This window comes from Chiroxiphia lanceolata, chromosome 26 (assembly GCF_009829145.1).
Source record: "Chiroxiphia lanceolata isolate bChiLan1 chromosome 26, bChiLan1.pri, whole genome shotgun sequence".
Lineage (NCBI taxonomy): Eukaryota > Metazoa > Chordata > Aves > Passeriformes > Pipridae > Chiroxiphia > Chiroxiphia lanceolata.
The window spans coordinates 6,538,384-6,564,549 of record NC_045662.1 but is presented as its reverse complement, the minus strand read 5'-3'; the positions used below and the strand labels follow the sequence as shown (position 1 = coordinate 6,564,549).

At 66.2% G+C, this 26,166-nt stretch overlaps 2 protein-coding genes across 2 annotated transcripts; both read right to left on the bottom strand.

The window, feature by feature from the left end:
• Positions 1-219: 219 nt before the first annotated feature.
• On the bottom strand, positions 220-7,626 carry PDK2 (pyruvate dehydrogenase kinase 2). Its single transcript, XM_032711297.1, has 11 exons — positions 7,426-7,626; positions 5,764-5,905; positions 4,166-4,237; positions 3,740-3,924; positions 2,856-2,945; positions 2,497-2,574; positions 2,290-2,366; positions 2,112-2,210; positions 1,916-2,023; positions 1,097-1,210; positions 220-1,013 (listed from the first exon to the last, which is right to left on the bottom strand). Exons 1-11 carry the CDS (start codon positions 7,541-7,543, stop codon positions 873-875), a joined length of 1,224 nt encoding a protein of 407 aa, XP_032567188.1. The 5' UTR covers positions 7,544-7,626; the 3' UTR covers positions 220-872.
• A 674-nt stretch (positions 7,627-8,300) lies between these two features.
• Positions 8,301-24,778, bottom strand: ITGA3 (integrin subunit alpha 3). Its single transcript, XM_032711068.1, has 25 exons — positions 24,564-24,778; positions 18,245-18,366; positions 18,083-18,165; positions 17,256-17,505; positions 16,211-16,294; positions 15,284-15,491; positions 14,675-14,868; positions 14,390-14,478; positions 14,065-14,201; positions 13,870-13,956; positions 13,720-13,787; positions 13,429-13,565; positions 12,827-12,973; positions 12,652-12,749; positions 12,400-12,565; positions 12,230-12,298; positions 12,053-12,132; positions 11,856-11,933; positions 11,542-11,644; positions 11,295-11,465; positions 11,076-11,189; positions 10,833-10,946; positions 10,349-10,447; positions 10,117-10,242; positions 8,301-9,142 (listed from the first exon to the last, which is right to left on the bottom strand). The coding sequence occupies exons 1-25, from the start codon at positions 24,776-24,778 to the stop codon at positions 8,984-8,986; spliced, it is 3,198 nt and encodes a 1,065-aa protein (XP_032566959.1). The 3' UTR covers positions 8,301-8,983.
• Positions 24,779-26,166: the final 1,388 nt, after the last annotated feature.

Genomic DNA, 26,166 nt, shown 5'->3' with positions numbered 1-26,166 from the left:
CTGGGGGGCAAGATGGGGTGGGGGGAGCTCGGTGCCAGGCTGGGGGGGCATGGACGATGGATGGTCCCCATTGTGTCCCCAAGTGCCACCCTGTGACTGTGCCCAGCCCCCTCCCAAGCCTGGGAGTGGGTAAACTGAGGCACGGGGGGGGTCAGTGACCCATTTGGGGGGTGCAAAAGGGGGGGCATTTCCAGGACCCCAAAACACCACACGAGGAGCTCAACCAACAACCAATTTACTGACAGTGGGGAGGGACGGTCTGGGGGGTGGAGGGGGAAAGAGGAGAATTTGGGGGAGGAGGGGGAGGTTTCTGAGCAGGTCACAGCATGTGTGGGGTGGGGAACCCACCCCGGGGGAGTGCAAGGGGTGCAGGGGTGGGGGGCACACGCAGGTGAGAACAGCTCAGTAGTGCAATAACAGGGATGGGAGATGGGAAATGGGGGGGAGGGTGGGTCAGGCCTGGGCCCCCCACCCTGTCAGGGCTGGAGGGGCAGGGAAGTGCTACTGGTCATACTGGGAAAGGAGACCAGTCCCCTGCTGGGCTGGGGTGCACCCCCTGGGGTGGGTGTGAAGGGAAGGGGGGTGGGAGGGGGGGCAACAGGGGCTTTACCCCCTCCACGCTGCTCCAACGCCCCCCCAGCTACATACCTAAGTGCCACCAAGGTAGGGGGTGCTGGGACTCCCCCACACCCCACTGGGACCCCCCACACCCCACCGGGACCCCCACACCCCACCGGGACCCCCTTCCGCTGGAGCCACGGAACCAGGATGCTCCAACAACCCCCCGGGGCACTGGGGGCCACCCCGGGAGGGCCCTGTGAGCTGGGGCAAGGGGTTCCCTGCAGCCTGGGGGGGCTGTGAGCCCCGGGGGTTTAGGGCACGCGGTAGGTGGAGGTGTTCTTGGGCTCGGTGCTGGGCACACACCAGTCCCCGGCCTCCTGGCTGGCCTGGTAGTGCCGCCACGCCGACTTGTTGTACACGGGCAGCCGCTCCACTGAGTCCGTGGACAGGGCCTGGGGGCACACAGGGGGCTGGGCAGGGTCCTGTGCCCCCGCCCCGAGCCCCGAACCCCCCACTTGGAGGGAGAAAGCCCCACCTTTAGGTAGATGACGGCGTCGGTGCCGAAGCCCTCCATGGAAAAGAGCTGCAGGTCCCCCTGGAAGTACTTGGCGTAGAGGCGGGAGATGGGCAGCCCGTAGCCAAACCCGGCCTAGGGGGTGGGGGGGTCTCCAGTGCTGGGGTGGCACCCCCGGGGCACCCCAAGCCCCCCCCCCATCACCACAAGCAGCACCATGTGCAGCCCAAAGTGTCTGTGCCCCTGCCAGTGGTCACTGTGCCACGTCCAAATGTCCCCCGGCAACCCAAAATGTCCCCTGGCAACCCAAAATCTCCCCATGCCACCCCCAAAACTCCCCATGCCGCTCTATCCACTTCCAAACTTCCCTGTGCCATCCCCAAAACACTCCCATACCACTCCATCTCCCCCAAACCACCCTGTGCCACCCCCAATGGACCCCGAAACCTCATACCATGCCCAAAGCACCCCCGTGCCACTCCAGCCACCCCAAAACACCCCAGGACACCCCCAAAGGACCCCCAGAGCACTCCATGCCACCCCCAATGGACCATAAAACCTCCCCATACCACCCCCAAAATACTACCATGCCATCCCAGTTCCCCCAGACCACCCCATGCCCCTCCTAAAGCACCCCCATGCCACTCTGGCCCCCCCAAGCCACCCCCAAACAGCCCCTGCCACCCCCAAACCTCCCCAAGCCACTCCACCCACCCTGAAATATCCCCACCCTCACCAGACACCCCCAAAACACCCCCAACCACCCCCACCTGCAGACCCACCCTCCTCTCCCCAGGACCCCGTGGGACCCCCACAGCCCACGCCAGGGGGGTCACCTACCAGGGGGGTGCCCCCAGTGCCCATCTGGGGGGTGGGGGCCGTGGAGTACATGTAGCTGAAGAGACGCTCGATCTTCCTCAGGGGGACCCCCATGCCCCTGTCACTCATCTGTGAGACACCACCGGGGGTGACAACCCTGCTCCTGGCCCCCCACCCCAAACTGTACCCCCTCGGGGCGGAGCTGGTGGTCCCTCACCCTGATGGAAAGGTCCTCCTGGCCCAGGGCCACCATGACCTTGATGGCAGGCAGGCGGGGGCTGCTCTCGTGGCTCTCCACGGTGGCTCTCATGGCATTCTGGGGGCACGGAGGCATCACTGGGTCAGGGGGGACCCCCAGAACCCCCCCTCGGACCCCCCAGCAGGGCTGGGGTTACCTTGAAGAGCTCGAAGAGCATGTGGTAGAGGTGGGAGGGCACGTAGACGATGCTCACGGGCTGCTGGGAGTTGGTGGCTGTGGGGAGGGGGAGCAGCCGTTGGCATCGCTGTGCTCCCCCAACCCTGGAGCCACCCCAAAATCCCCCCACCATGGGGACCCCCAACCCTAAAGGAGACACCCCAGAATCCCCCCAGACGGGCCTCACCGTTCACCTCCTCGATCTCCAGGTCGGGCGAGGCCATGTAGTACTTGTCACACAGGAGCTTGGCCATGTTGTAGGCGTCTGGGGGGGGAGTAGAGGGGTCAGTACCCCCCAAAACGGAGCAGAGGGAGCATTTAGGGTCCCCCCCTTTGCCCCCTACCCCCAAAGATTTTCCAGCAAGTTTTTGGGGTCTCCCGGCGTGACCCCAAAGCACAGGGGACGCTTTTGCTGAGGGCAACTCAAACTTGTGACACAAATGGTTCCCAAACATGGTAAGAGGAGGATCAGGGGGACATTCAGTGACCCCCTCCCCCGCCAAATTCACCCCCCGTGGGGGTGGGAGCCCCCTGGACCCCACCAACCTCTCACCACGTTGGCCACGTTGCAGTGGGGGTCGATGCTCCCGATGTGTTTGGGGTGTGCAGGGTTGGTGCTGCCGTCGAAGAGCAGAGCTGGGGGTGGGACAACGAGCTGTGGAGACCCCATCCCGACCCCAGAGACACCCGGGGACACCCCCAGGGGGCTCAGGGCACTGACCCTGGGGCTGGGGGTGACATTAGGGGAAGGGGAAATTTGGGGCAGGAGCCCTGGGGGTGGAGGGATCATTGAGTCAGGATGCCTGGGGCTGGAGGGGACAATTGGGGTGGGGGGACCCTTGTGGCAGGACCCCTGGGGCTGGGGGTGACATTTGGGACAAAAGAATGTTCAGGGCAGGTCTCTGGGGTTAGGGGGGAAACCTTGGGGCAGGAATACTGGGGGAGGACATGTGGAGCAGGACCCCTGGGGCTGGGGGGCACATTTGGAGCTGAGTGGGTCACCCAGAGCATGATCCTTGAGGGTGGGGGGGATCCTCAAAGCAGATCCCTGGGGTTTGGGGCGATGCTCTGGGGGGCACAGGGGAATGCCAGGGCCGGTAGGGATGTTCAGAGCTGATGGGGACCCTTGGGGCAGGGGGTGCCAGGGCAGGGGGACACTCAGGAGCACCCTAAGGGTAGAGAGACCCTCAGGACAGACCCCTGGGGCTGGGGGGACACTCTGGGCGGTGTGTAGGGACACCCAGTGCTATCAGGGGTGCTCAGGGGTGCTGGGAACCCTCGGGGCTGGGGACCCTCGGGGGACACTCAGGAAGACGATCCCATCCCCAACCTCAGGACAGACCCCCCGGAGCCGAGGTGATGCCCTGGGGGTGCTCAGGGCTGCCAGGGATGCCCAGGGGTGCAGGGGACCCCCGGAGCCCCCTGCTCACTGTGCTGGTTGATGAGCATGCGGATGGAGATGCGGCTCAGGTAGAAGCGGTCGAGGAAGTACTGGATGTTCTGGTTGGAGACGGGATCGTCCCCATAGGCCTCCTTGTACTCGATGACCCCCTGGGCCATGGTGGGCACCACGTCGTTGTGCCGGTTGCGGATGGTGACCAGGGCGTCCGTGAACCTGGGGAGGGCACAGGGGTGGCCCCGGGGACACCCGATCCGGGCACGGCCCCGATCCAGGCCAGGATTCCCCTGGTGGCACCCAGGAAAACCCGGAGCACGGTCCGGCGGCACCGGGATGGGGTGGGGGCAGTTTGGGGGGGATACAGCCCCGGGTGACACCAGTTTGCACCAGGGGAAGTCTGGGAGGAGGGGACACCCCGGGACTGGGGACAAGGACATGCTGTCAACCCCCAACTTACTGTCCCAGCGTGGCCTGGTCCTCGGGGTCCCTGTCCAGGAACTCCATGATGTCCAGCAGGCTCTGGACATACCTGGGGAGGGACACGGTTACCCCACAGCTGGCACCCCCCAAAGAGAGGGGACACCCTGGGGACACCACACCGGGGGGCACAGGGTCCCCTGGGGCACTGCCCCATGCAGGGTGAGGGGTCAGCACCCCTCAACCAGGACTCCCCACCCCAAAAACTGTTCTGCTGTGAAACCACCCTGTGCTTGGGTCCCTGTCCCACCCCTCTGCTGGCACGGTGGACCTGGGGGACACCTGGGGACAAGGTCCCTCTGATGGGGTGTGGGGCATGAGGGTGGCTGTGACCTGAGGTGGCTGTGGGAGGGGTGGCATGGCTGGAATTGCCTGGCATGGCCGGACCCCCCCTGCCCCAGTATGGTCAGATCCCGCTGGCAGGGGACCAGGACAGTGGACAAACAACCTGTCACGTGGTGGCACTGGGAGAAGGGTCACACTGCCACTGCTGGCATGGGGACAGGACACTTAAAGGCACACCCAGACCCCCCCACCCCAGGGACACAGACCCAGCACCTCCAGTGCTGGCTCAGTCCCTTCGGGAGCAGGAGGCTGGGAGGTGGCACTGTGACCCCCTGATGGTTGGGGACACCCCGTTGGCACGGGGGTGTCCCCAAAGGGCCAGCAGCCCATGTCACCAAGGGCATGGCATGGCACCAGCTGGGGGCTGTCCTGCCTGTCACCACCCCCTGTGTCCCCTTTTGTGTGCCAGCTCCCTCGGGACCCGCTGGGGAGGGCAGTTGGTGACACTGGTGGGACACACAGTGGGACATGTGGTGGCAGCAGGACCCCCCGGGTGACGGCAGTGGCAGGAGTCGTGGTGGCAATGGGAGTTGTGCAGGTGACAGTGGGGGGACTCAGGGGGGCACCCGGGGGGGTGACCTGCAGTAGTGTCACCCCAGGCAAGTGGCAGTGGTGGGACCCCCGTGAGTGACAACAGTGGGACCCCTGGTAGTGGGACCCTCAGCAGGACCCGTGGTGGCAGCAGGACCCACACACGTGACAGTGGTGTGGTGGCTGTCCTTGGCTGGAGGGGGACCCTGGGGGGCAATGGGGGGGACTGAGAGGACTGGGGCAGAGGAGGCAGGAAAAGGTCCCTGTCCTTGGCTGCAGGGAGACCCTGAAGCGGCTGGGAGGGCTGGGGGACACTGGGGAAACTAGGAGGACTGGGGGACACTGGGGGGACTGGGGGACACTGGGGGGAACTGGGCAGTGGAGGCAGGAGCAGGTCCTTGGCTGGAGGGGGACCCCAGAGGGGTTGGGAGGGCTGAGGAGGGGGCAGTGCTCAGCCCACCACTGAGGGCAGGCTGGGTGCCCAGTGCCACCCAGTACAGCCCAGTAAAGCCCAAACTGGGGCTGGAACACCCCTGAGTGCAATGTGAAGGCGAGAAGGACCTGGGCCACCACCAGAGCCCAGACCAACAGTGGTGGCATCTCTGCACCCAACGTGACCACAGGACCGGTGGTCCCGGAGCCCACGGACCCCGTGGCCGTGTCCCCGTCCCCCCCCGCCCCCCCAGCCCCCGGGGGTCTCACCAGCTCTGCACCAGCTGCACAGAGGGCGTGCGCAGGACGCGGTCGGGCAGCAGGTTGATCTCCTTCATGATGTTGGAGAGGCGCACGGGCAGCTCCTGGCGCAGGAAGGCGAAGGACGTCTTCTCACAGGCATTGCTGGAGCCTGGGAGGGCACGGGGGACACGGGGTGAGCCCCCCAGGACCCCTCGGACCCGGGACTGGCGTCACTCCCACCCCTCTGCTGGGTGGGACTGGAGGGAACTGGGAGACACTGGGGCAGAGGGGGCAGGAGCAGGTCCCTGCCCTTGGCTGCAGGGAAACCCTGGAGGGGCTGGGAAAGCTGGGGGACACTGGGAGGACTGGGGCAGTGGAGGTAGGAGCAGGTCCTTGGCTGGAGGGTGATCCTGGAGGGACCAGGAGGGCTGAGGGGGGGGCAGTGCTCAGCCCACCACTGAGGGCAGGCTGGGTGCCCAGTGCCACCCAGTACAGCCCCGTAAAGCCCAAGCTGGGGCTGGAAGGCCCCCAGGTGCAATCTGGAGGTGAGAAGGACCTGGGCCACCCCCAGAGCCCAAACCAGACCCTGGTGGCACTGAGAGGTAGAGGGAGTGACGCAGGGGACAGAACCAGGGGTGTGGGGTCCCCAACCGGGAGCTGGTGGCCAGCAAGGCGGGGGGGCACAGCTGGAGGGGGGCCAAGGGACAGTGGGATGGAGAGTCTTGGTGCTGGTGGGACAGGGCAGAACTGGGGGGGTCAGAGAGGGGGGGGGACCCTCAGGGTGCAACCAGTGTGGCACCAAGGGGACGTGGGTAAACACAGTGATGACACTGAACACCCCCGGGGGGGGGACAGAAGGGGGCTGGACCAGGGGACGGGGATGGGGGGACATCTCCACCTGCCTGAGGGTCTGGCTTGGGGTGGGGGGCTGTGTCCCCCACCCTGGGGGGGGGCCAGGCAGTGGGGGGGAGACACTGGGGGTCCCACACACAGGATTATTTAATGTGGGGGGCAGGGGGGACTTACCAGGGGGGAGAGGGGGATGAATAACCCCCTGAGGGTGGTTACAGGGAGAGGTGTTCAGAGGAGACCCCCCCCCAAAATGGTGCATATTAGGAAATCATGTTCCAGCCTCACTGATTTACCCGGGGGGGGGGTTGTTTAAATACCACCACCCCCAAATAATAATGGGGTGTTTGTAGGGTTAGAGTTACCCAGGCTCAGATACCCATTAGAGGGGTCCTTCCTGGGGGTGGCAGCCCCCCGATCCCTCAAGATAGTTATTTACCAGCTGGGGGGGGAGCTGTTGGAAGGATTTCCAGGGAGTGGGAAGGGTTTCCAGGGAGGGCTGGAATAGGATTTCCAGGAGTGTTGGAAGGATTTCCAGGGGGGGGTGGAATAGGATTTCATGGGGGAGTGGGAATAGCATTTCCAGGAGTAGTTGGAATAGGATTTCATGGGGGGGGGGAATAGGATTTCCAGGGGTGGTTGGAATAGGATTTCCAGGGGGGTGGGAAGGATTTCCAGGGGGTTGGAATAGGATTTCCAGGGGGGTGTGCACGGAGCTCCCTCCCCCAGCACGGGTACCCCCGGGGTTGGCAGGAGGGGTGTCCCCATCCCGTAGGCTGTTGGGGGGGAAGGAGGTGCCGGGATCGGGTAGGAGTCCCGGAGGGGGGGTTGTTTATTTACCGAAGTCCAGGAACTGCTTCATGGAGAGCGGCGACGGCGAGAACTTGCTGAAGTGTTCGATGTAGGTGGGGACGCCGGCCAGCGCCGCGCGCTTCCCCAGGCAGCGCAGCAGCCGCATGGCCGCGGCCCCGGGAGCGCCCCCGGTGTCCCCCGGTGTCCCTCGGTGTCCCCCGGTGTCCCCCGGTGCCCCCCGCTGTGCCCGGAGCCCCCGCAAGACCCGAACCGGCCCCGCCGCCCCCGGGCCCGGCCCCGCCCCCGCCGCGCCGCGCGCAAACAACACACCCCGCTGTCAATCACCGCTCCGCCGCCAATCAGTGCCCGCTCCGCGGCAACACCCGCCCCCCTCCATGCCAATGAGGTCTCTCCGCTGGTCCCGCCCCGCCGTCAACCACCACCCCAAGACCAATCAGCGCCCGCTCTGAGGGAAGACCCGCCTCCTTTATGCTAATTTTGCCTCCCCGCTGGTCCCGCCCCGCCGTCAATCACCGCCCCACCGCCAATCACCGCTCGCCTTGATGTGGGTCCCGCCTCTCCATCGAGATAGCCACGCCCCCATAGTTGGATCGCCACGCCCCTCTAGGCTAGCCACGCCTCCTTTAACGCCCTCCAGCCCCCCCGGTGCCTGGGACGCCCCAAGAGCCCTGAAGGGAGATGGGAGGGAGTCTGAGCCCACCCCAGACCCGTCATTACCCCCCCCCCCCCACGGTATTACCCTCCCACCACACACCTATAACCCCCCAAAAACCCCCACTCCCTCGCCCTCTCTAGGGAATATCATCGCCCCCCCTCCTTTTTGCCCCCTACCCCCCAAAAACTCCTTTCTTCCCCCCCCGAGCACCCCTCCATCAATTGTCAGCCAAGACACAGAGTGGACATGAAGTTACAAATCATGGAGCGAGGCTTTATTTGGCCCCGGTGGGGAAGGAATGAGGGGGGGTCGAGCAGGGGCTGGGGGGGCGCAGGACCCCCTCCTCCCCACTCACCCCCAAGTACCGACGGGACGCTGGGACTCAACACCAAAACACCGACAAGAGACATGGAATAACTTAACCCCCCGCGGGGGTGGAGGGTGAGGGGGACGGGGGGGGGACACACGGCCTGATGCTCTGTACCCCCCAAAGCCAAAGCTGCGTCCGAACACGGGCTGAACACACGGGGGAGGAGGAAGAGGAGGAGGAAGGAATGAGCTCCCAAAGGCCCCAGCCCGGGGGTGAAAGCAGAGGGTCCCACACCCAGCGACGAGGGGAGGGGGGCGAGCGTGTCCTGGCGTGTGAGGACGTGTCCCCACGTGCCAGGACGTGCGTCTGGGACACACGAGAGGAGTGTGAAGGCACTCGGTGAGCCCAGCAGCACATGGGGAAACACGACAGGAGGAAGGGGGGGGCACATTTGAGGGGTCTCCCCCCTCGGCGTGCAAGGCACGAGCGTGCAAGAGGAAGGTGCAGAAGCCAACGCCGGATTGCAGCCGCATCCGAAGGGGGGGAGCAGGGAAGGGGCAGGGGGGAGATGCACTTGTGCAAAGTCAGAGTCCCCTGAGGGTCTGGGGGGGGTCAGGGGGTCAGTAGTACTTCTCCGGCTCCTGCCACTTGGTCACCCAGTGCTTCTTGCGGCGACGGGGCAGGAGCCCCCCGGGCTGGTAGCGCTGCTCCTGCCGGATCCTCACCGCGTGGTACTTGGGCATGATCCGGTAGTAGCGGGTCCGCTGGAAGAAGTCACACTGGGAAGGGGGGAACAGAGAAGGCAGGAGGGTCAGTGTGGGGCTGGGCATGGCTGGAGAGAAGGACAGAGACCCCCCACGAGGCGGCGAAGAGCAGAGGCAAAGGGAGCGGCAGTTCCTGGAGCCACTCGGAGAGACCCCGCGCCCTACAGCGACCCTATAAGACAGAGGAGGAAGAGGAGAGGAGGAGGAGGAGGAGGATGCCGCTGGCATTACCAAGCGGGCGGCGCAGGGGCCCCGGGGGGGCAGTGGGGGTGCCCCCCCCATTAGTAGTCGTCCGTGAGCCGCTCGGTTTCCGACGGCTGGATCCTCATCTCCGCCTTCTGCCCCTTGGCCTCGTACATGGCCCGGGTGTTGGCCCGCCGGAAGAACCCGCACTGCGAGAAAGGGGACAGGGGTCAGGGGGGGCTGGAGAGGGCTGGGGGGCTCCTGGTCACCCCTCGGAGGGTGAGATGCCCCCCAGAGTGCCTGCGGGGTGGGTGGTCCTGCAGACCCTTCTGGGCAGAAAGTGGGGGCTTCAAGGAGGCCACAGGGGTCCCCTGTGAGCTGAAGGGTCCCCAGAGGGCTGTGGGGGTCCCCCAGTCCCTGCAGCAGAGGGGGAGGAGGGAGCCACAGGGAAGGAGGAGCCATCATCCAGCCCTTCTTTGAGTGGGTGTTTTTGTGGATCCCAAAAGGTTTTGTGCCCCAAGAGAAGTTGGGAATCTCTGTGCTCCTCTTCCTCATCGCTCTGCAGCCAGGCACCTTCCAGCTGGGGGGGAAAATCTTCCTCCTGGGAGGATCATCTTCCTCCTGGGGGGGCACCTTCCACCCACAGGGGCACCTTCCAGCTGGGGGGAGAACCTTCCACCCGCTGCTCCCGCTCACCCCTCACCAGGCAGGGAGGATGGCAGCCCCCCGTGGCACGAGCCTGTGAGGTTTCAGCACAGGTCCTGCACCCTCTCCTTCCTGGGAAGGGAATCCAGGTCCCCCCTCACCTTCCAGAGGAGGAGGATGATGATCCCCAGCAGCAGCAGCCCGGCTGCCACCGACACCAGCACCAGCCACAGCGCGATCTCGGCCGGCTGCTCCTCCTGCAGCTCCGAGTCCACATCCACGGAGAACTGGAGGGGTTGGGAAGAGCCTCGTTGGGGCACAGAGCTCCCAGTGCATCCCAGCACATCCCAGTGTGTCCCAGTGTGTCCCAGGAAAGGCCCTGGTGCCGCTCACCCGCACGGTGTGGTTCCTCATGGTGATGGTGGGGACGTGGGAGCGCAGGAACAGCGTCGCGGTGCCCGTCACCTTCACCCGGTCAAAGTCCCGGAACTCCTGGGACACGGGGGACACAGAGAGGGGACACGGGGGACAGAGAGGGGACATGGGGGACAGAGAGGGGGGACACGGGGGACAGAGAGGGGGGACACGGGGGACAGAGGGGGGGACATGGGAGACACAGAGAGGGGACACGAGGGACACAGAGAGGGGACATGGGTGACAGAGAGGGGACATGGGGGACACAGAGAGGGGGGACAGGTGACAGAGAGGGGAGGACACACCACGTGGGGAGGACACCGATGATGGAGGGGGACACACACACACATGGATGGGTGTCATCTTCTGAGCCGAGACCCGGCAAACTCGTTGCCCTGTTCAAGCCCATCCCCACGGGCCCAGCCCAGCCCTGGCCCCCCCTGCAGCCCCCCCAGGCACTGACCTCGATGAAGGTGCTGTTCCAGACTCGGGCCCGCAGGGTGAAGGTGTTGGGGTGCTGGGTGTGGAGCAGGGGGCACTCGAACCACACACAGCGCGCGGTGCCCTCGGAGCAGCTCTGGGGGACACGGGGGAGCTCAGGGGGGCACCGAGTCCCCAGAGCACCACACTGGTGCCAAGAAGCAGCAGGAACAGTGGTCCCAGTGGGGGGAAAGTGCTGCTGGACTCCCCCTCACCCCCTACTCACCAGCACCGTCTCCGACTTGGCTTTCTTGGCGGTGGCCAAGGTGATGGGGGGCTCTGCCGGCTCGGGGGGCTCCAGCTCCCGTCTCTGTCGGGAGGGAGCCTGGTCCTGCAGGAGCTGGGGGGAGGGACACGAGCCCCATCAGAGCCCAGGCAGCTCTGTGGGGCTGGAAGGAGCCACGGAGTGGGGCAGGGACACAGGGCCAAGCAGCGGGTGACTCACGGTGAGGTTGAGGGGGTTGATGACCCCCCCGGGGGGCTGGCAGCTCTCGTTGCCATTGACCAGGATCTCGGTGGGGTAGAGGAGCCATTTACCGTTGGGGATCTCGTAGGGCCACTCAAACCCCAGCAGGATGGTGCCCAAGGAGCCCAGGGACTCACCCTTGGTGGTCACCTGCAGAGCAGAGCGGGAGGTGGAGACCAGGATTCCCAAATCCACCCCCCTCTGGCACCGGCCACCCCTGGCTCACCTGGAAGTCGAAGGTGAGGGGGCTGCCCACGTCCTGCTCCTGCTTCATGGCTGACTCGCCCACCACCACCCCACTGAAGTAGGACTGGACATGGGAGGAGGCTCTGGGAACGGGATGGGGACAGGAATGGTGTGGGGGGCAGAGGGGGCAGCCCCTGCCCCATTCCTGGGACACGGGGGGCTGTGCCTGCTCCCGACACAGCCACACTCAGGTGGGGGGGACACAGAGGGGTGGGGGGGATGCCAAGGGATGGAGGGGACACAGAGGGGTGGGGAACACCCCAAGGGGTGGGGGGACACCCCGGCTGTACTCACATGCTCAGTGAGGACTGGATGCTGTAGTCCACCAGCAGCTTGACGAGCACAGGCTGCAGGTCCTCCTGGGTGCTCTGCCTGCCAAGGCACCAGGATCAGCATCTCCCACATCCCAACAGCCTTCACCCTCCCAGGGGGAGCAGGGGGTCCCCGTCCTGCCCGCCAGGCCCCCCCCTTCCCAGGGCGTTCCCACTCACGTGGACAGATCCAGCCACACCAAGACCTCCCGTGTGTCCAGCATGATCCCAATGGCCTCGAAGGTGATGATCAGCTCTGCCTGCACCCAGAAGGGACGTGGAGCAGCTCAGCCAGACCCCCACCTGCCTGCTGACCCCCCAAAACGGGTTGGGGGTGGGTGGGGGGGGAGCACTCACCCTCTGGTTCCTCTTAAAAGGGTTTCCCAGCTCGCACAGCACCGTCTCCCCGAACGTGCAGGCTCCGCTCTGCGGGCAGGGGAAGAGGGTGAGGAACCCCCTGGCAAAGCCCACCTTGCTCCTGGTGCCTCCCCGAGCTGGGGAGGGGTCCGGGGGTCCCCCCCACGTACTGGGCGGATGGAGGAGGGCAGCAGGCTGGGGGGCACGGTGACGTTCAGCAGGGCCTCGTGGGCGTCCTCGCCATTGGAGGGGGTGGTGGGTGTGTTGGTGATGTTGATGCTCAGGTAGAGCTTCCTCACGTCCCGGCTGTACTGCAGCACCTGAGTCCCGTTCAGCCTGTGCACGGAGGGGGGGCTCAGCACATCCCAACGGGACGGGGACCCCTCCCAGGGTGGGTGGGGACATGGGGGCCCCGCTGTCACCTGGGCAGGGGCTGGTTCTGGTCGGTGACGAAGCTGCTCTGGAGCTGGAGGTTGCTGTAGCACTCGTTGTCGGAGCCACATTCCTTCTGGAACTCGATCTGGAGGGACAGGGATGTCCCTGTGAGCCCCCGTGGCCCCCCAGGACACCCCAGAATCCCCCTCCCCACCGGCACACCTTGGTCTCGTTCTCGTGGGACTGGTCCTGGTTGAGGACAGGGAAGGAGTCGAGGGAGTGAGGGCCCAGCTGGAATGTTCTGGGCTTCTCCTGCAGCGAGTAGTTCATGGAGAGCACGATGGGGTGCAGCTTGTCCCGGATGTTGTCCTGAGGGGTGGTGGGAGTCACAAAAAAGCCTCTCACAGATCCCTCCCTGGCCCCCACTGCAGCTCCAACCACAGCCAGGCAGCCCTGAGACACTTTTGGGGTACCCCCTCCTACTCACAGCCTGCTGTGAGACCCAACAAACTCATCACAGGAGGGAGGGAAACAAGGGAGGGAAGGAGGGAGAGAAGGTGGGATGTAGAGAAGCAATGGAGGAAGGGAGAGAGGGAAGGGGAGAAGAGGGAAGGGGGAGAGGGAAGGGGGAGAGAGGGTGAGGAGATGGGTGGAGAGAGAGAGAAGGAATGGAGGGAGGAGAGAGGGGAGAGGAAGAAAGGGGAGGGAAAGAGGGTGGGATTTCGCTCTTTCCCGAGCTTGCCATTCCCACCATCCCTGTCCCCACTCCCAGGAGCCAGTCCCGCAGCCCCAGCCCCGCTCCCACTGCAGTCCCACCCGCTCACCAGCAGCAGGAGCTCCCGGGTCTGGCAGCGGGTGTCGGGCATGGTGAAGCTGCCGGTGTAGGTGGCAGACGGGGACCCCGCAAACCTCACCCTGGGCGGGTGCCGGTCCTTGTCCGCCTCCAGCGTGTACTCCAGGGCTGCGGGGAGGGCAGGGCCAGGGTGTGACACACGCGTGTGCCCCCAGCACACACCCGGGCACCCCCAGAGGTGTGCACGTCCTCCCCTGGATGTCACCCCCCTGCAGGAGCACCGGGGGGGACCCGCTGCCACCCTCGCACCCCCCGCACTCACTGATCCTCTCCTGGTACTTGGGGTCCCCTGCGCTCTGGTTGTAGGAGAAGCAGAGGGTCACCGTGATGCTGGGGGGGCAAAGGGGCCGTGAGTGGAGCCAGGCGTGCCACCAGCAGCACGGGTGGCACTGGGGGACCGGGGGGGGCTCACCAGGACTTCTGTGTGCACTGAGCGGGGTCCACCTTGCTGGGGGTCACCGTGAAGGTCTTGTCCAGGATGTTGATCACGGGGCGAGCTCTGGGCAGAGGTGGATTTGGGCTGAGCCCCACTGGGGGTGGCAGGGCCTGCAGGATGCCTGTCCCCATCCCTGTCCCCCTGTCCCCGTCCCTGTCCCTGCCCCTGTACCTGAGCAGGACGATCCGCTCGTTCAAGCTGCCCACCAGGAGATCCGGGTAGGAATTGTCATCCACGTCCAGCCCCCCGCTCAGCGAGTACCCGAAGGTCTTTATTTTGGTGGGGCCCAGGTCTGACCCGCTGATCACCTGGAGTTGGGGGGGCAAGGGGGTGTCACCCATTGCTCACCAGCCCCACAGATCCAGGGACTGACCCGCTGCATCCTGCCCTGGAGCATGGGATGCTCGGGGGATATCTGGAACCCTGACACCCCGGTGAGGGGGTCCAGAGCCCTGACCCCCCACAGTGAAGGGACTCCCCCCCATGGGGCCATTACCTGCCGGGGTTTGTCCTGCAGCCCCTCAGCACTGCTGTGGTAGATGTAGACCTTCCCATACCCCTCAAAAGGAGCCCCCACAGCAATATCTGGGGGGAGAAGAGCACGGTCAGCCCCTCAGGGATGGGGTTCCCCACACCTCCTCAAGCCCCTCCCCTCCACTTTAAATGCATCCTCCCCCATCTCCATCTCTTCACCCCAAACCTCTCCAGGGACCCCCCCAACCTCCCCTCCAGTGGGGGGGCTCTCCAGCCCCCCCCCAGAGAGCAGTGCCCAGCCCCTCACCCTGGAATCCATCCTGGTTGACATCCCCAATGCTGGCCAGGGCGAAGCCGAACCCGGAGTAGCTGGGGCCGGTGAGGACCAGGCTGGGGTGCAGCTGGAAGCCCCCCACCTCGTTCATGTACACGTACACCGCGCCCCCCACCTCCTGCTTCCTCTCGAAGTAGTAGGGAGCCCCCACCACCAGGTCCTGCCACCTGTGGGGACAAGGGGGCGGCTGGGATTGGGGTGCTGTGACACAACCCCACCCCGACACACCCGGCGTGGTGGAGACCCCCCCAGAGCCACCAAAATAGTACTTCCCTAAAAAACCTCCCCACCCCCAGAGCTGTGCCCACCATGACAGGACCCACAGAGACCCCAGGTGAGCTGCAGGGTGCCCCCAGGTGAGACCCCCACCCCTGGGAGCTGCAGGGTGCCCTGGGTGAGACCCCAGACCCCCCAAAACTGCACAATGCCCCAGGTGAGACCCCCCACCCCGAGAGCTACAGGATGTCCCAGGTGAGACCCCCACCCCTGGGAGCTGCAGGATGCCCTGGGAGCTGAGGGGTCCCAGCCCAGGTGAGCCGCAGGACACCCCAGGTGAGCCCCCCGGCCCCTGCCCGCCCTCACCCGTCGTTGTTGAGGTCCGCCAGGGCGATGGCGCTGCCGAAGTAGGAGCCGACCTGCGGGCCGGGGAGCAGGAGGCTCCTGTGCAGGCTCTGCTGGGGGCTGCGGCTCAGCAGGTACACGGCGCCCGTGTGCTGGTACCGGGGGGCGCCCGTCACCATGGTCACCGCGTCCTGCTGCAGCACCGCGCTGCCCACCTCGGCCGTGTACCCTGTGCCAGCGCCGCGGTCAGGGGGGCAGCGCGGACCCCCCGACACCCCCACACCCCGTGTCCCCCGACACCCCTACAGGGAGGGGGAGACAGCGCGGACTCCCCCGACACCCCCACAGGGAGGGAGGGACAGCACGGACCTCCAGAGACCCCCACACCCCATGTCCCCCCACCCCAAGCCCCTGCAGCCCTCCATGCACCCTGGTGTCACCACTTGGGTCTCCAAGCCTCCCTAACTCCCTCCACCCGTTTAACATCCACCCCAAAGGTTGTCCCCAAATCTACAACCCCCAAACCTCCTCCTATCAAAAACTACTCTCCGTGACACCCCTCAAGCCTCCTAAACACCCTGATGTCACCACGGTGCCACCACTGCCCCCAACTCACACCATTCCCAGGAGGTCTCCAAGCCTCTCTAAACTCCTCTCACCCCTTTAACATCCACCTCCAACATTCCCGCTAAAGCCACACCCCCCAAACCTCCTCCTTGCCCTGAATTCCCCCCCATATTCCCCCTCTGTGACCCCCTCAAGCCACCTGAACACCCCAACGTCCCCATGGTACCACCATCACCCCGCTCACACCACCCCTTAAACCTCCCTAAACCCTCCCACCCCTTTAACATCCCCCCCGACATTCCCCCTAAACCCACAGCCCCCAAACCTCCTCCTCACCCCAAAGCCCCCCCGGGGAGGCCCCCCCTGCCCCGCTGCCCCCACCTATGTAGGTGTTGCCATTCTTCTGGTTGGGGAAGGAGAAGTCGTGCAGGTCCCACATCTCCCGCTGCAACATGTAGTCAGTGCCTGCGACAGCGAGGGGGGTCAACCCCACAGCACGGGGGGGCAGCCCCTCTCCCCCCCTTTGGCACCGCTCCCTGGCACGTGAGCACATGTGTGGCCACGTGTGTGTGTGTGTGTGTGTGTGTGTGCAAACACATCCATGTGCAAACACATCTGTGTGCAAACACATCCATGTACAAACACATCCGTGTGAGAACACATCCGTGTACAAACACATCCGTGTGCACAGGGTGTCCATGTGGCCACGTGTGTGTGTGTGTGTACAAACACATCTGTGTGCAAACACATCCGTGTGCAAACACATCTGTGTGCAAACACATCCGTGTGAAAACATACCCGTGTGCAAACACATCTGTGTGCAAACACATCCATGTACAAACACATCCGTGTGCAAGCACATCCATGTACAAACACATCCGTGTGCAAACACATATGTGTGCACAGGGTGTCCATGTGGCCACGTGTGTGTGTGTGTGCAAACACATCCGTGTGCAAACACATCTGTGTGCAAACACCTCTGTGTGAAAACACATCTGTGTGCACAGGGTGTCCATGTGGCCACATATGTGTGTGTGTGTGCAAACACATCCATGTGCAAACACATCCGTGTGCACAGGGTGTCCGTGGGGGTGCGGGTACCCTGGGGAAGGGGGTCCCATAGGGGCACAGGCACCATGGGGAAGGAGGTGCCCGTGGGGGTACAGACACTGTGGGGAAGGAAGCACCCACGGTGGTGCCCAGAGAAACGTGAGCATCCCAGGCAAGGGGGTGCCCACGGGGATACGGGGACCCGGGGGAAGGAGGTGCACACGGGGGCACGGTCACGCCAGGAAAGGGGATGCCTGCGCTGTGCTCGGAGGGCACGAGGGGGTATGAGGGTATGAGCATCCCAGGGACGGGGATCCCCCAGGTTTGGGCACCCCGGGGAGGGGGCACCGCCCCTGCCCTCCCCAGCCGCCCTCACCCTGCCAGTTGTAGGCGCCGGGGGCGCCGAAGTAGATGATGTTGGCGGTGAAGCCGGCGCTGGTGCCCATCTGGCACATGCCGGTCTCGTCGCTGTCGGTGTTGGCGTTGCACATCTCGTGGTGGTACGTCTGCCACTCGTCGCTCAGGTCCAGCCGCAGGTCGTTGCCCCGCACGTAGCACCGGCCCACCATGCGCCGCTGGTCCTCGCTGCCCGACCACAGCACCTTGGTGTAGCGGTGGGCACAGGCCTGCGGGCACGGCGGGCGCCGCTCAGCACCCCAAAAGGGAGGGAGCACCCCCAAAAGGGAGGGGGAACCCCTCGCCCTGAGCCCCGTGTCAGGATGGCGAGAGGGAAGTGGGAGGTGTATAGGATTTGGGGATCTATAGGGTGTAATCCCCTACAGGTGCTCTGTAGGGTGTGAGGGTCTCCACGGGATGAGGGTCTATAGGATGTAAGGGTCTCTAGAGCTGGATGTTGTCTCGCCACCCGAGAGCTTCACTTCACCCCCACCGGCATCCACCACCCGTCACCCCACAGCGCCCACTCCAGGGGACACGGAGGTGACAGGAGCACCTCTGCCTGGTGCCACCACGCCGGGGACACGTGCCAGGCCCACATGGAAGCACTGGCAGCTCCCTGGTGTCCCTGTGCAGCCGTGCCCAGCAGCAGCTGGGTGGTGGCACACACAGGGTGGTGGCACACACGGGGTGGTGGCACACACTGGGTGGTGGCACACACTGGGTGGTGGCACACACGGGGTGGTGGCACACACGGGGTGGTGGCACACATGGGGTGGTGGCACACGTGTGTGCACATGGACTCACCAGCACCCTCCCCGCCGGCTGCCGCTGGCTGGCCACCGTCACCCCCAGCCACATGTCATCGATGATGGCCTTGTCTGGTTCATCTGGGGGGAAGGGACGGTGTGAGAGCGGGGCCTCCCCGTTCCCAGAGGGGATTTGGGGTGCCCTGGGGTGCTCTCGTACCCTTGAGCTCGATGTCGAGGCGCTGGCAGTCGCGGGTGGAGGCGGTGAGGGGACAGGCGTAGACGGCGCCCGTCCGGGTCCCGTTCACGGGCTCCGCATCTTGGGGGGCCCCCACCAACAGCCTGGGGGGGCACAGAGAGAGGGAGGTGGGTGGGTGGGTTGAGGGGAGCAGGTCCATCCGCCCCAACAAAGTCCAGCTCATTTTAGGAGGGGAGAAAGCCCAGCATGCCCTGGGGAGGGGGTGGTGGGGTGAGGAGGTGCTCAGAGGGGACCTGGAGCATATGACACCTTGACCCCCAAATTATGGGGGCTGCCCAACACCATCTCTGGAGCTGAAAGGCCGCACAAGGAGCTGAAAGGTCTTAGAGGACTGGGGGGTCAGGCTGATGGATTCACTCCTTGCCCTCTCCTTCCCAAACCTGATCCCAGCCCCGGCTCACGGGTGAGCCCCCCATACTGCTGCACAGTGGGGTGCAAGAAGGAGTCAGGTTGACCCCAAAGACCTCAGAGAAAACAAAACTGGGGCAGGGGGTGTTGCTCAGCACCCCATCACCAGCCCCAGGGCCCCCGTGTCTGTGTAAACACCCACGGCCCTTCCCGGCCAACCTTTGAGCCGGGAGCGGGGCCGCGGCCCCCCCGGCACAGCCCCGGTACAGCCCCCAGCACAGCCCCCGGCACAGCTGTGCCGTGTCCCGCCGACAGGCGATCCCTGCGTGCCAAGGAACGCTGGGACAACCTTCCGGGATGGGGAGGGCGAGTTGGGATGAGCTCCGAGCTCCCCTCATCCCACAAGGCATCCGGGCAGCACTGGGCATCCCAAGGGAGGCAGCGCCATCCCGGGGGTGACTCAGACCCCTGGAAGGGCAGGGACGGCCCGGCTGAGTCACGGCACTGCCATGCGGGGGGGGGCATTGCCATTCCAGGCTGGATGCAGCACCCACCCCACAGCGCCCTATGCTGATGCTGAAGGGACTCCCCACACACCTCCCACCCCCAGGGAGATGCCAGGGACCCCCGGCAGCAGCAGGACCTGGGGTTGGGGGCTGGTAGGCGGACTCGGTGTGCCCGGGGGTTCCGGAAAGGCCAGCCTTTCCGCCAGGAATTCCTTTGGGATCGAGAGGACAATGGTGTGGAGGAGGCCGTGCTAGCAGAGGAAGTGTGTCCCTCCTGGCAGGCAGGACACGGGGCGGGGGGCACAGCACCCAGGTAGTGGCTGCAGCCCCCAGATCCGAACAGGGGGGCAAAGAGCTGGTCAGTCCTCAGCAGGGCCACTGGCGAGGACAGGGACAAATCCTGCTGATCCCATCCCACTGACACTGGGAAGGGTAGTGATGGGATGGGGACCTTGTCAGAAAGCACTGGGGTAACCAACTGCTCAGTCCTCAGTAGGGCCACTAGCGAGGACAGGGACAAATCCCGCTGTCCTCATCCCATCGCCAGCGGGCAGGGAGTGCCGGGAAGGCTGAGCAATGCGGGGCCGGGAGCGCGGGCACGTCCGGGCGGGCCGGGGCGGGCTGACTCCGAGCCCAGGCGCCGGAGGAATGTGGGCCCCCAGGCAGCCCCCGCCCCGGCACGTCGGGGCCCCCCCGCGCCCGTGACGGGCCCCACCGGCGGCACCGGCTGAGTCAGCCCCGCGCTGCAGGTGGGGGGGGGGGGCGGCATTGCTCATCCCAAATAGGGGTGTCTGCCCCCCTCCCCCCCAGGAATGCCAGGATGGAGATGCCAGCTGCTCCCGGGAAAGGGGGAGCCACTGGCTGCGAAGGGAAGGGAATAACGGGGGACGATGCCTCCGGATTTTTTTTGCAGCTCGGCACAAAGGAATTCTCCCCTAATTCCTGCACCCCCCTCAATAGGGGGGCACAAGGGGCACCATTGTCCCCTCTTACCTGGAGGGGAAGTGACTCAGTGCAGCTGCTGTGACTCAGGGCTGGAGGGAGAACCCGGGGGGGTCCTGCCCCCACACCTCAAACCCCAGCGGGACCCTCGGGTGCTGCCCCGGGGGTGCCACGGGCAGGGGGTGCCCCCAGACTCCCCCGGTGGTCCCGGCTCAGCCAGACCCCCGCCGTTCCCAACCACCACCGTGGCTCCCCGCGGGTCCCGGGGGGTGGGAGCCCACCCAAGCCAAGCAGCTCCGGCATCCTGCTGCCTCCAGCCAAGACTTCCCGGCACGGCAGCCCACCCGCAGGCTCTGCTCCTGGGAAAAGGGGGAGTGTGGGATGCTGGGGGCTTCGGAGTCCCACCAGAGACACGGGGGACACCCATGGGCATCCCCCACCCCAAGGTGCTGCGTGTCCCCACAGCCACCTGGAGAGCCGGGGTTGGGGGACTGGAGCTCCCATCCCGGGGAGGCCGGGACCAGTTTGTGGCACTGGTCCCGCTGGGGTGAGGGGACGAGGAGCTGGGATTAGGCTGGACATGGTCAAACAGCAGCGCGAGGGGGAAGCCGGGAAGGGAGGGAGGCAGGAATGTGAGGCCGTGCTCCGTCCTAATCCGCCCTGGTAAACTGGGGGGGTTGGACAGCGGCGGGGGGGGCTCCCTGCCAGCGCTGGCTGAGCTGGAAGGGGGGCTGTGGGAGGGTCTGGGCACTGGGACCCCAAAATGAGGCCACTCCTGCAGGGGTGACAGAGGTGAGGATGGCAGAGGATCCCACCCAGACTCCACAGCACAGACTGTAATGGGGGGGAGTTGTGTTCCCCCCAACAGCAGCACAGCCCCACAGCCTCAGAGCCCCCTCCCCAGGGAGCAGTTGGGCAGTGTGGGGAGCACCTCATCCCTCTCCCAGGGGTGAGGGTGCCAGGACAGGAGGAGCAGGCAGGAAGGGGGGGGCTCCACACCACACCCATCCTGCTCTCCCCACCCTGGGTAAAGGCAGGAATGGCACAGTGGACCCTCCCCAAACTTCCCCACCTCATACCAGGGCTGGAGGATGCTCCAGGTTTGAGCGCTCAGCTCCACAAAGGGTCCCAAACAACCCCTCTGAGCCCCCAAAAGCAGCATCCAACAGGGATCTCCAGTATAGCCCACCCACCCCAAGGCTGCGGGGAGAGGATCGTCCCTCAATGCCACTCTGCTTACAGTGGGGGGGGCCCTAAGCAGGTAAATCCACTAATGTCCCCTCAGGAAACCGGCAACGGCTCCTGGACACCACGAGGGATGGCTGGACAGACGGAAGGACGGACAGATGGATGGATGGATGACCCCCGGGATGCCGGCCCCACATCCGCCCCCCTCCTCCGCCTGCCAAGCAGCCACAACCCCACAGGACCCCGGCGGACTCGGGCCAAGGCAGGGGGAGCTCAGCCAGCTCCAGCAATCCGCAGAATCCCAGCCGAGGGGGAGGGAAAACCGGGAATCCAGCCAGGAGAGCGATCTCCTCCTCCCCATTCAGCTGGGAGCAGGAAGACCCCCGAGCATCAGGCACACACAGAGGGAAACTGAGGCACACGCAAGGGGGGCAGATGTGGGTGCTGCCTCCCCCCCGGGGGCAGATTCGGGGGGGTCTTCGGTTTTCCTGGCACGGATGGTCCGTGCCTCAGTTTCCCCGTGTTTTTCAGGGAAGGGTTGGATTCGCCGGGTCCCACCAGCACAGGCCAAACCAGCCCTCCCAGCAGGAGCCCAGGGGAGCGGCCGGAGCCCACGGGAGCGGCCGGACACGGGCAGCAGAAGGAGTTTCCTAATCTCGGGACGGCTGATAAACACCCGCGCTTCCAGCTCGCCTTCACCTGGCCAGGGGAGGGGCGAGCAAACAAACCTTTGCAAGGGACACGAAAAACACGGCGGGGTTGGAATGGGGAAGGAGGGGGGGGGGAGTGCCGTGCCAGCCTGGCCCCCCGCCAGCGCCCGGCCGGGAAGCGGCTCCACACCCCACCGGAAGGCTGGGAATGCCAGCGGCATGAATCCACGCAAGAGCATCCCTCTTGTCCTGTTCTCATCCCTCGCAGCGAGGGCACGGGGTGAGCCCCCCAAAAAAAGCACAGACACCCCCCCTCCCCGCGGACCGTATCAGGGATGACGGTGGCAGGAAACGTCCCTTTCCTGTCCCCACCCTGCACCTGAGAGCAGAGGGCAGAGGAGCCTTCATCCGGCACCGGGGTGACGGGGGAGTGGCGGCACACCCATGGGGCTGCGGGCCCGAAAGGGGAAGGATGGGGGCGCTCAGGGGGCACCCCCGCATCGGTGCCACCCCGCCACACCCGCCCCAAACGGCTCTGACACCCCAGTTTGGGGGAAACACCCCCGTGGAACGAGAGAACCCCGCGCCATTCCAACCCCCGCCACCACAGGGACGGGCAGCAAAGGGCTCCCAGGGGGATGGGGGTGCAAATTCCCGGCTGGATCCCGGCTCTGAAGCCTTTCCCCCACAGCCGGCGGAGCCTCCACACCCCACCCGGATCACGCCAGGACTCGCACGGGCCACGTGGCACAGGTGGAGGGATCGCAGGTCCCTGCCTAGGGGGGCCAAGGCCCCCCAGAATCCCGCCCCGAGCCACTCGGGGAGGCATGAGCCGATCTGTCCCGGTGCCAGCCAGGACCCCCAGCTCGGTGCCCCCCGGCAGCTGCTCCCGTGGCACCGGAGCAGGGAGAACCCGGCCCTGGGTGGGAGCCAGCGTGTCCCCCGTGGGGGAGGAGGGGTCCTGCACCCCACCAGCTGCTCCGCAGGGAACAGCTTCACTCCCTCCCGGGACAGGAGCAACAACAACCCATCCCACGGCGGGGCCGCCGGCCCAAAATGCATCTCTGGAATGCGGAGCAGCACATGCCTTCCGTCCAAGCAGCTGCTGCCAGTCCCTTCTCCGTGGAAAAAAAGAAAAGGAGCCCTCCGGGTCTCCCAAGGACCCCCCGGGAGGTGGGAGTTCCGCGGGAGGGTGATCCAGCAAAAAACCTGTGCCCTTGAGCGGGAAAATCCCAGCCCAAGCCCTGCGGAGGAGCGCTACCCCGGCAGGGACACGCGGCTGGAACCTCCGGCCAGGAGGGATGGGGGACAGGGATGCTGGAGGTGGGGGACTGGCAGGGCGGGGGGGCAGCGGGGGGACACGGCGGGTGACAGCGGTGGGATCGCACGGGGAATGCTCCGGCTGAAAAGGGCTTTTGTTGGGGCTTTGCCTGGCAGCAGGAACCACAGTCCAACAGGTTCCCCGGGAACGGGAATGGGGCCTCCTTGCCAGGAGCGGCTGGAGCCGAGGGGGGACACGAGGGACTTCGCAACCGCCCCGGGGAGGGTCGGTGCCGGCCGGGACCCCTCCGGTGGGAGGGGATTCCATCTCCCGGGGTGGCTGTCGGGCTCCCAGCCCAGCAGGGGTGACACGGGGTGTCCCCGCTGTCCTGCCAGACCCCCCTTCCCCGTGTCACTGGGACTCAGGGAATAATGGGGGGGCGGGGGGGGCGCGTCACCCCACCACTAACGGGGTGCAAAGAAGCCACGAGCAGGGGACGGGGGGGGGACAAGCCCCCGAGGAGCCACTGGAGAGTACGGACCCCTCCTCAGCTGGGCTCTGGGCCATGAGGGTGCCCCCCCACTCCCGCCCCAGCACCTGGGCCCCCCGGGCACCCCTCTCTCGGCACGCAGAGTCCCCCCTCCCACCTCCTCCTCCTCCTCCTCCTCCTCCTCCAGGTGCACCCCCGCCCCCACGGCGGCAGGATCGGGACCTTTGCCCTCACACAGGGACCTCCCACTCCCATGAGGACCCCCCCTTTCTCCATTCCATGGGGACCCCCCACCACTCCACGTGGGACCCTCGTTCCATGGGGGGACCCCTCACCCCCACCACGGGGGACACTCCCCGCTCTCCCCCACCTCACGGGCGACCCAGACCCTTACAGGGACCGCTCACAACTCCCCGCCACCCCACGGGGGACCCTTCCCCTATGGGGGACCCCCCACAAACCTCACAAGTAAACGTCTCCTCGTTCTTCCCCAGCGCACGGGGGTCTCAACCACCGCGCACATCCCATCCCACGGGAGAGCCCTTCGATCCACGGGAGACACCTCTACCCTCGAACCCTCCCCCACTTCACGGGGACATCCCTGCCCTACAGGTAAAACCTCTTCTCGCCTTCCCCCACCGCGATCCCACCGGGCATCGCACCCACCCCGCACCGCCCCGGGCGACCCCATCCCGCTCTCCCCCATCCCACGGGAGACCCTTCCCCGCCGGGGGACCTCTCCCCGCTCTCCCCCATCCCACGGGGGACCCTCCCCCTGTGGGGGGTTTCACTGCCCAGGTAAACCTCTCCCCTCTCTCCCGTACCACACGGGACCCCCAACCACCCCCACCATGCCCCCCTCCCCGCATCACCGGCTTCCCCTCCCCGCGCTCACAAGCTGCGCTCCCTCCGCTCCGTCTGCCGGTGCAGCGCCACCGAGAAGCCGAACAAGGCGCCGGCGGGGCCCCCCTCCTTGAGGACGGGGAAGGTGCGGTCCAGGTTGAAGGCGGCGGCGGTTCCGAGCAGCACCGGGCCGAGCCCGAGCAGCAGCGCCGGGAGGGGCGGCAGGAGCGGCGGCAGCAGCAGCGGGCGGTGGCGGCGCCGCGCCATGTCCCGCACCGGCCGCCGTAGCCGCGGCTGCCGCCCCACCGGGCCCGGTGCGCTCCGGGGGGGCGGGGCCGGGCCGGGCGTGGGCGGGGCTTGGCACCACCCGGACACGCCCCCTTTTAAAGGGGTCGCACCCCCTCCTTCACCCATCACCAACTCCCCGTACCTGCGTGCGCAGGTGAGGGGAGGGAGGGGCGTGCGGGCACACCCGTGTGTCCTCCTCCCTCTCCAGTTGTGTCCCCCCCATGCCCACGCGGGGGCACCGCAACTCCCACCCCAAATTTGCAGCCTCTCCCCCCGGTACCCACGCGCGGCAACGTCCCCCTCGCCGCAAACCCGCAGTCCCCACGCCCACGTGGGGTATTATGTCGAGTCTCCCTCCCCTTCCACAGATAACTCCCAAAGCCCACGCGGGGGGCACCGAGTCTCTCCACGCCCCTGCCCCCAGTCCGCAGTTTCCCCCCAAACCGACGTGGGAGCATCACGTCGCGTGTCCCCCTTCCGCTGACCCCCCTCACGCCCACATGGGAGGAACCGAGTCGTCTGTGTTCCCCCCCTTCCCCGCATCCCCCTCTCTCCCGCCCCCACCCCAAATTAGGACCCTCCATGGGATGGAACCGCCGGGATGGGACCCCCAATTTAGGACACCCCATAGGATGGGCCCTCGAGGCTCGGACCCCCACCATGGGATGGGACCCCCATGGAAGGGGACACCCCCTCCCCCGTTACAGGAGGTCACGGCGGGACCCCGAGAGCGGCTGTGCCGTGGGACAATCCCATCCCCGTGGTGACCGCGACGGGGACGCCGCGGTGGCCCTGGGGACGCGACCGCAGCCGCAGCATCGCCACTTCCCTGCCGGGGAGGGCTGGCGGCGGTGACAGCCACCGTCCCCGTCCCCGACCCGGCTGAGGTCACCGGGAGCCGCCGCGCCGCTCCCACCCGTGCCAGGAAACCCGTGGGTGGGGTGGGCTGGGCTGGGGGGGCCTGCAGGATGTCCTGTGTCCCCCACCCCGATGTCCCCGTGCCCCTGCGCCGTGTCGCTGGAAAGAGTGACGGCACAAGGGGACAGTGCCACGGGCAGCGCTGCCTGCGGCCGGCACACGGCTACGGCACTGGGACCTGCCCTCCTCCCTTATCCTTTGTCCTCCGTCCCACGCTCCTCGTCCCCTGTTCCTTGTCCCCTGTTCCTTGTCCCCAGTCCCTAGTCCTTCGTCTCCACCCCCATCCCTGTCCCTCGTGCCCGAAGGTGACATCACCGCACAGCGGTGTCACTACCCCAAAATACCACTAGATGACGCCGTTCCCCCAAGGATGCTCTGGGGGATTTGGGATTTGGGATTTGGGGTCGGGCAGGTCAATCGGCAGCGCCTCCCTCGACACCTCCATCCGC

Coding starts and splice junctions, on each gene's coding strand:
- ITGA3 (XM_032711068.1), bottom strand. CDS start 24,778: ATGGCGCGGCGCCGCCACCGCCCGCTGCTGCTGCCGCCGCTCCTGCCG. Junction 16,295..17,255: donor CGGCGCCTACAACTGGCAGG/GTGAGGGCGGCT, acceptor TCGCTGTCGCAG/GCACTGACTACATGTTGCAG. Junction 12,974..13,428: donor CCCGGGAGCTCCTGCTGCTG/GTGAGCGGGTGG, acceptor ACCACCCCTCAG/GACAACATCCGGGACAAGCT.
- PDK2 (XM_032711297.1), bottom strand. CDS start 7,543: ATGCGGCTGCTGCGCTGCCTGGGGAAGCGCGCGGCGCTGGCCGGCGTC. Junction 3,925..4,165: donor GACCAGGCCACGCTGGGACA/GTAAGTTGGGGG, acceptor TGCCCTCCCCAG/GTTCACGGACGCCCTGGTCA. Junction 1,014..1,096: donor ACGCCGTCATCTACCTAAAG/GTGGGGCTTTCT, acceptor GTGTGCCCCCAG/GCCCTGTCCACGGACTCAGT.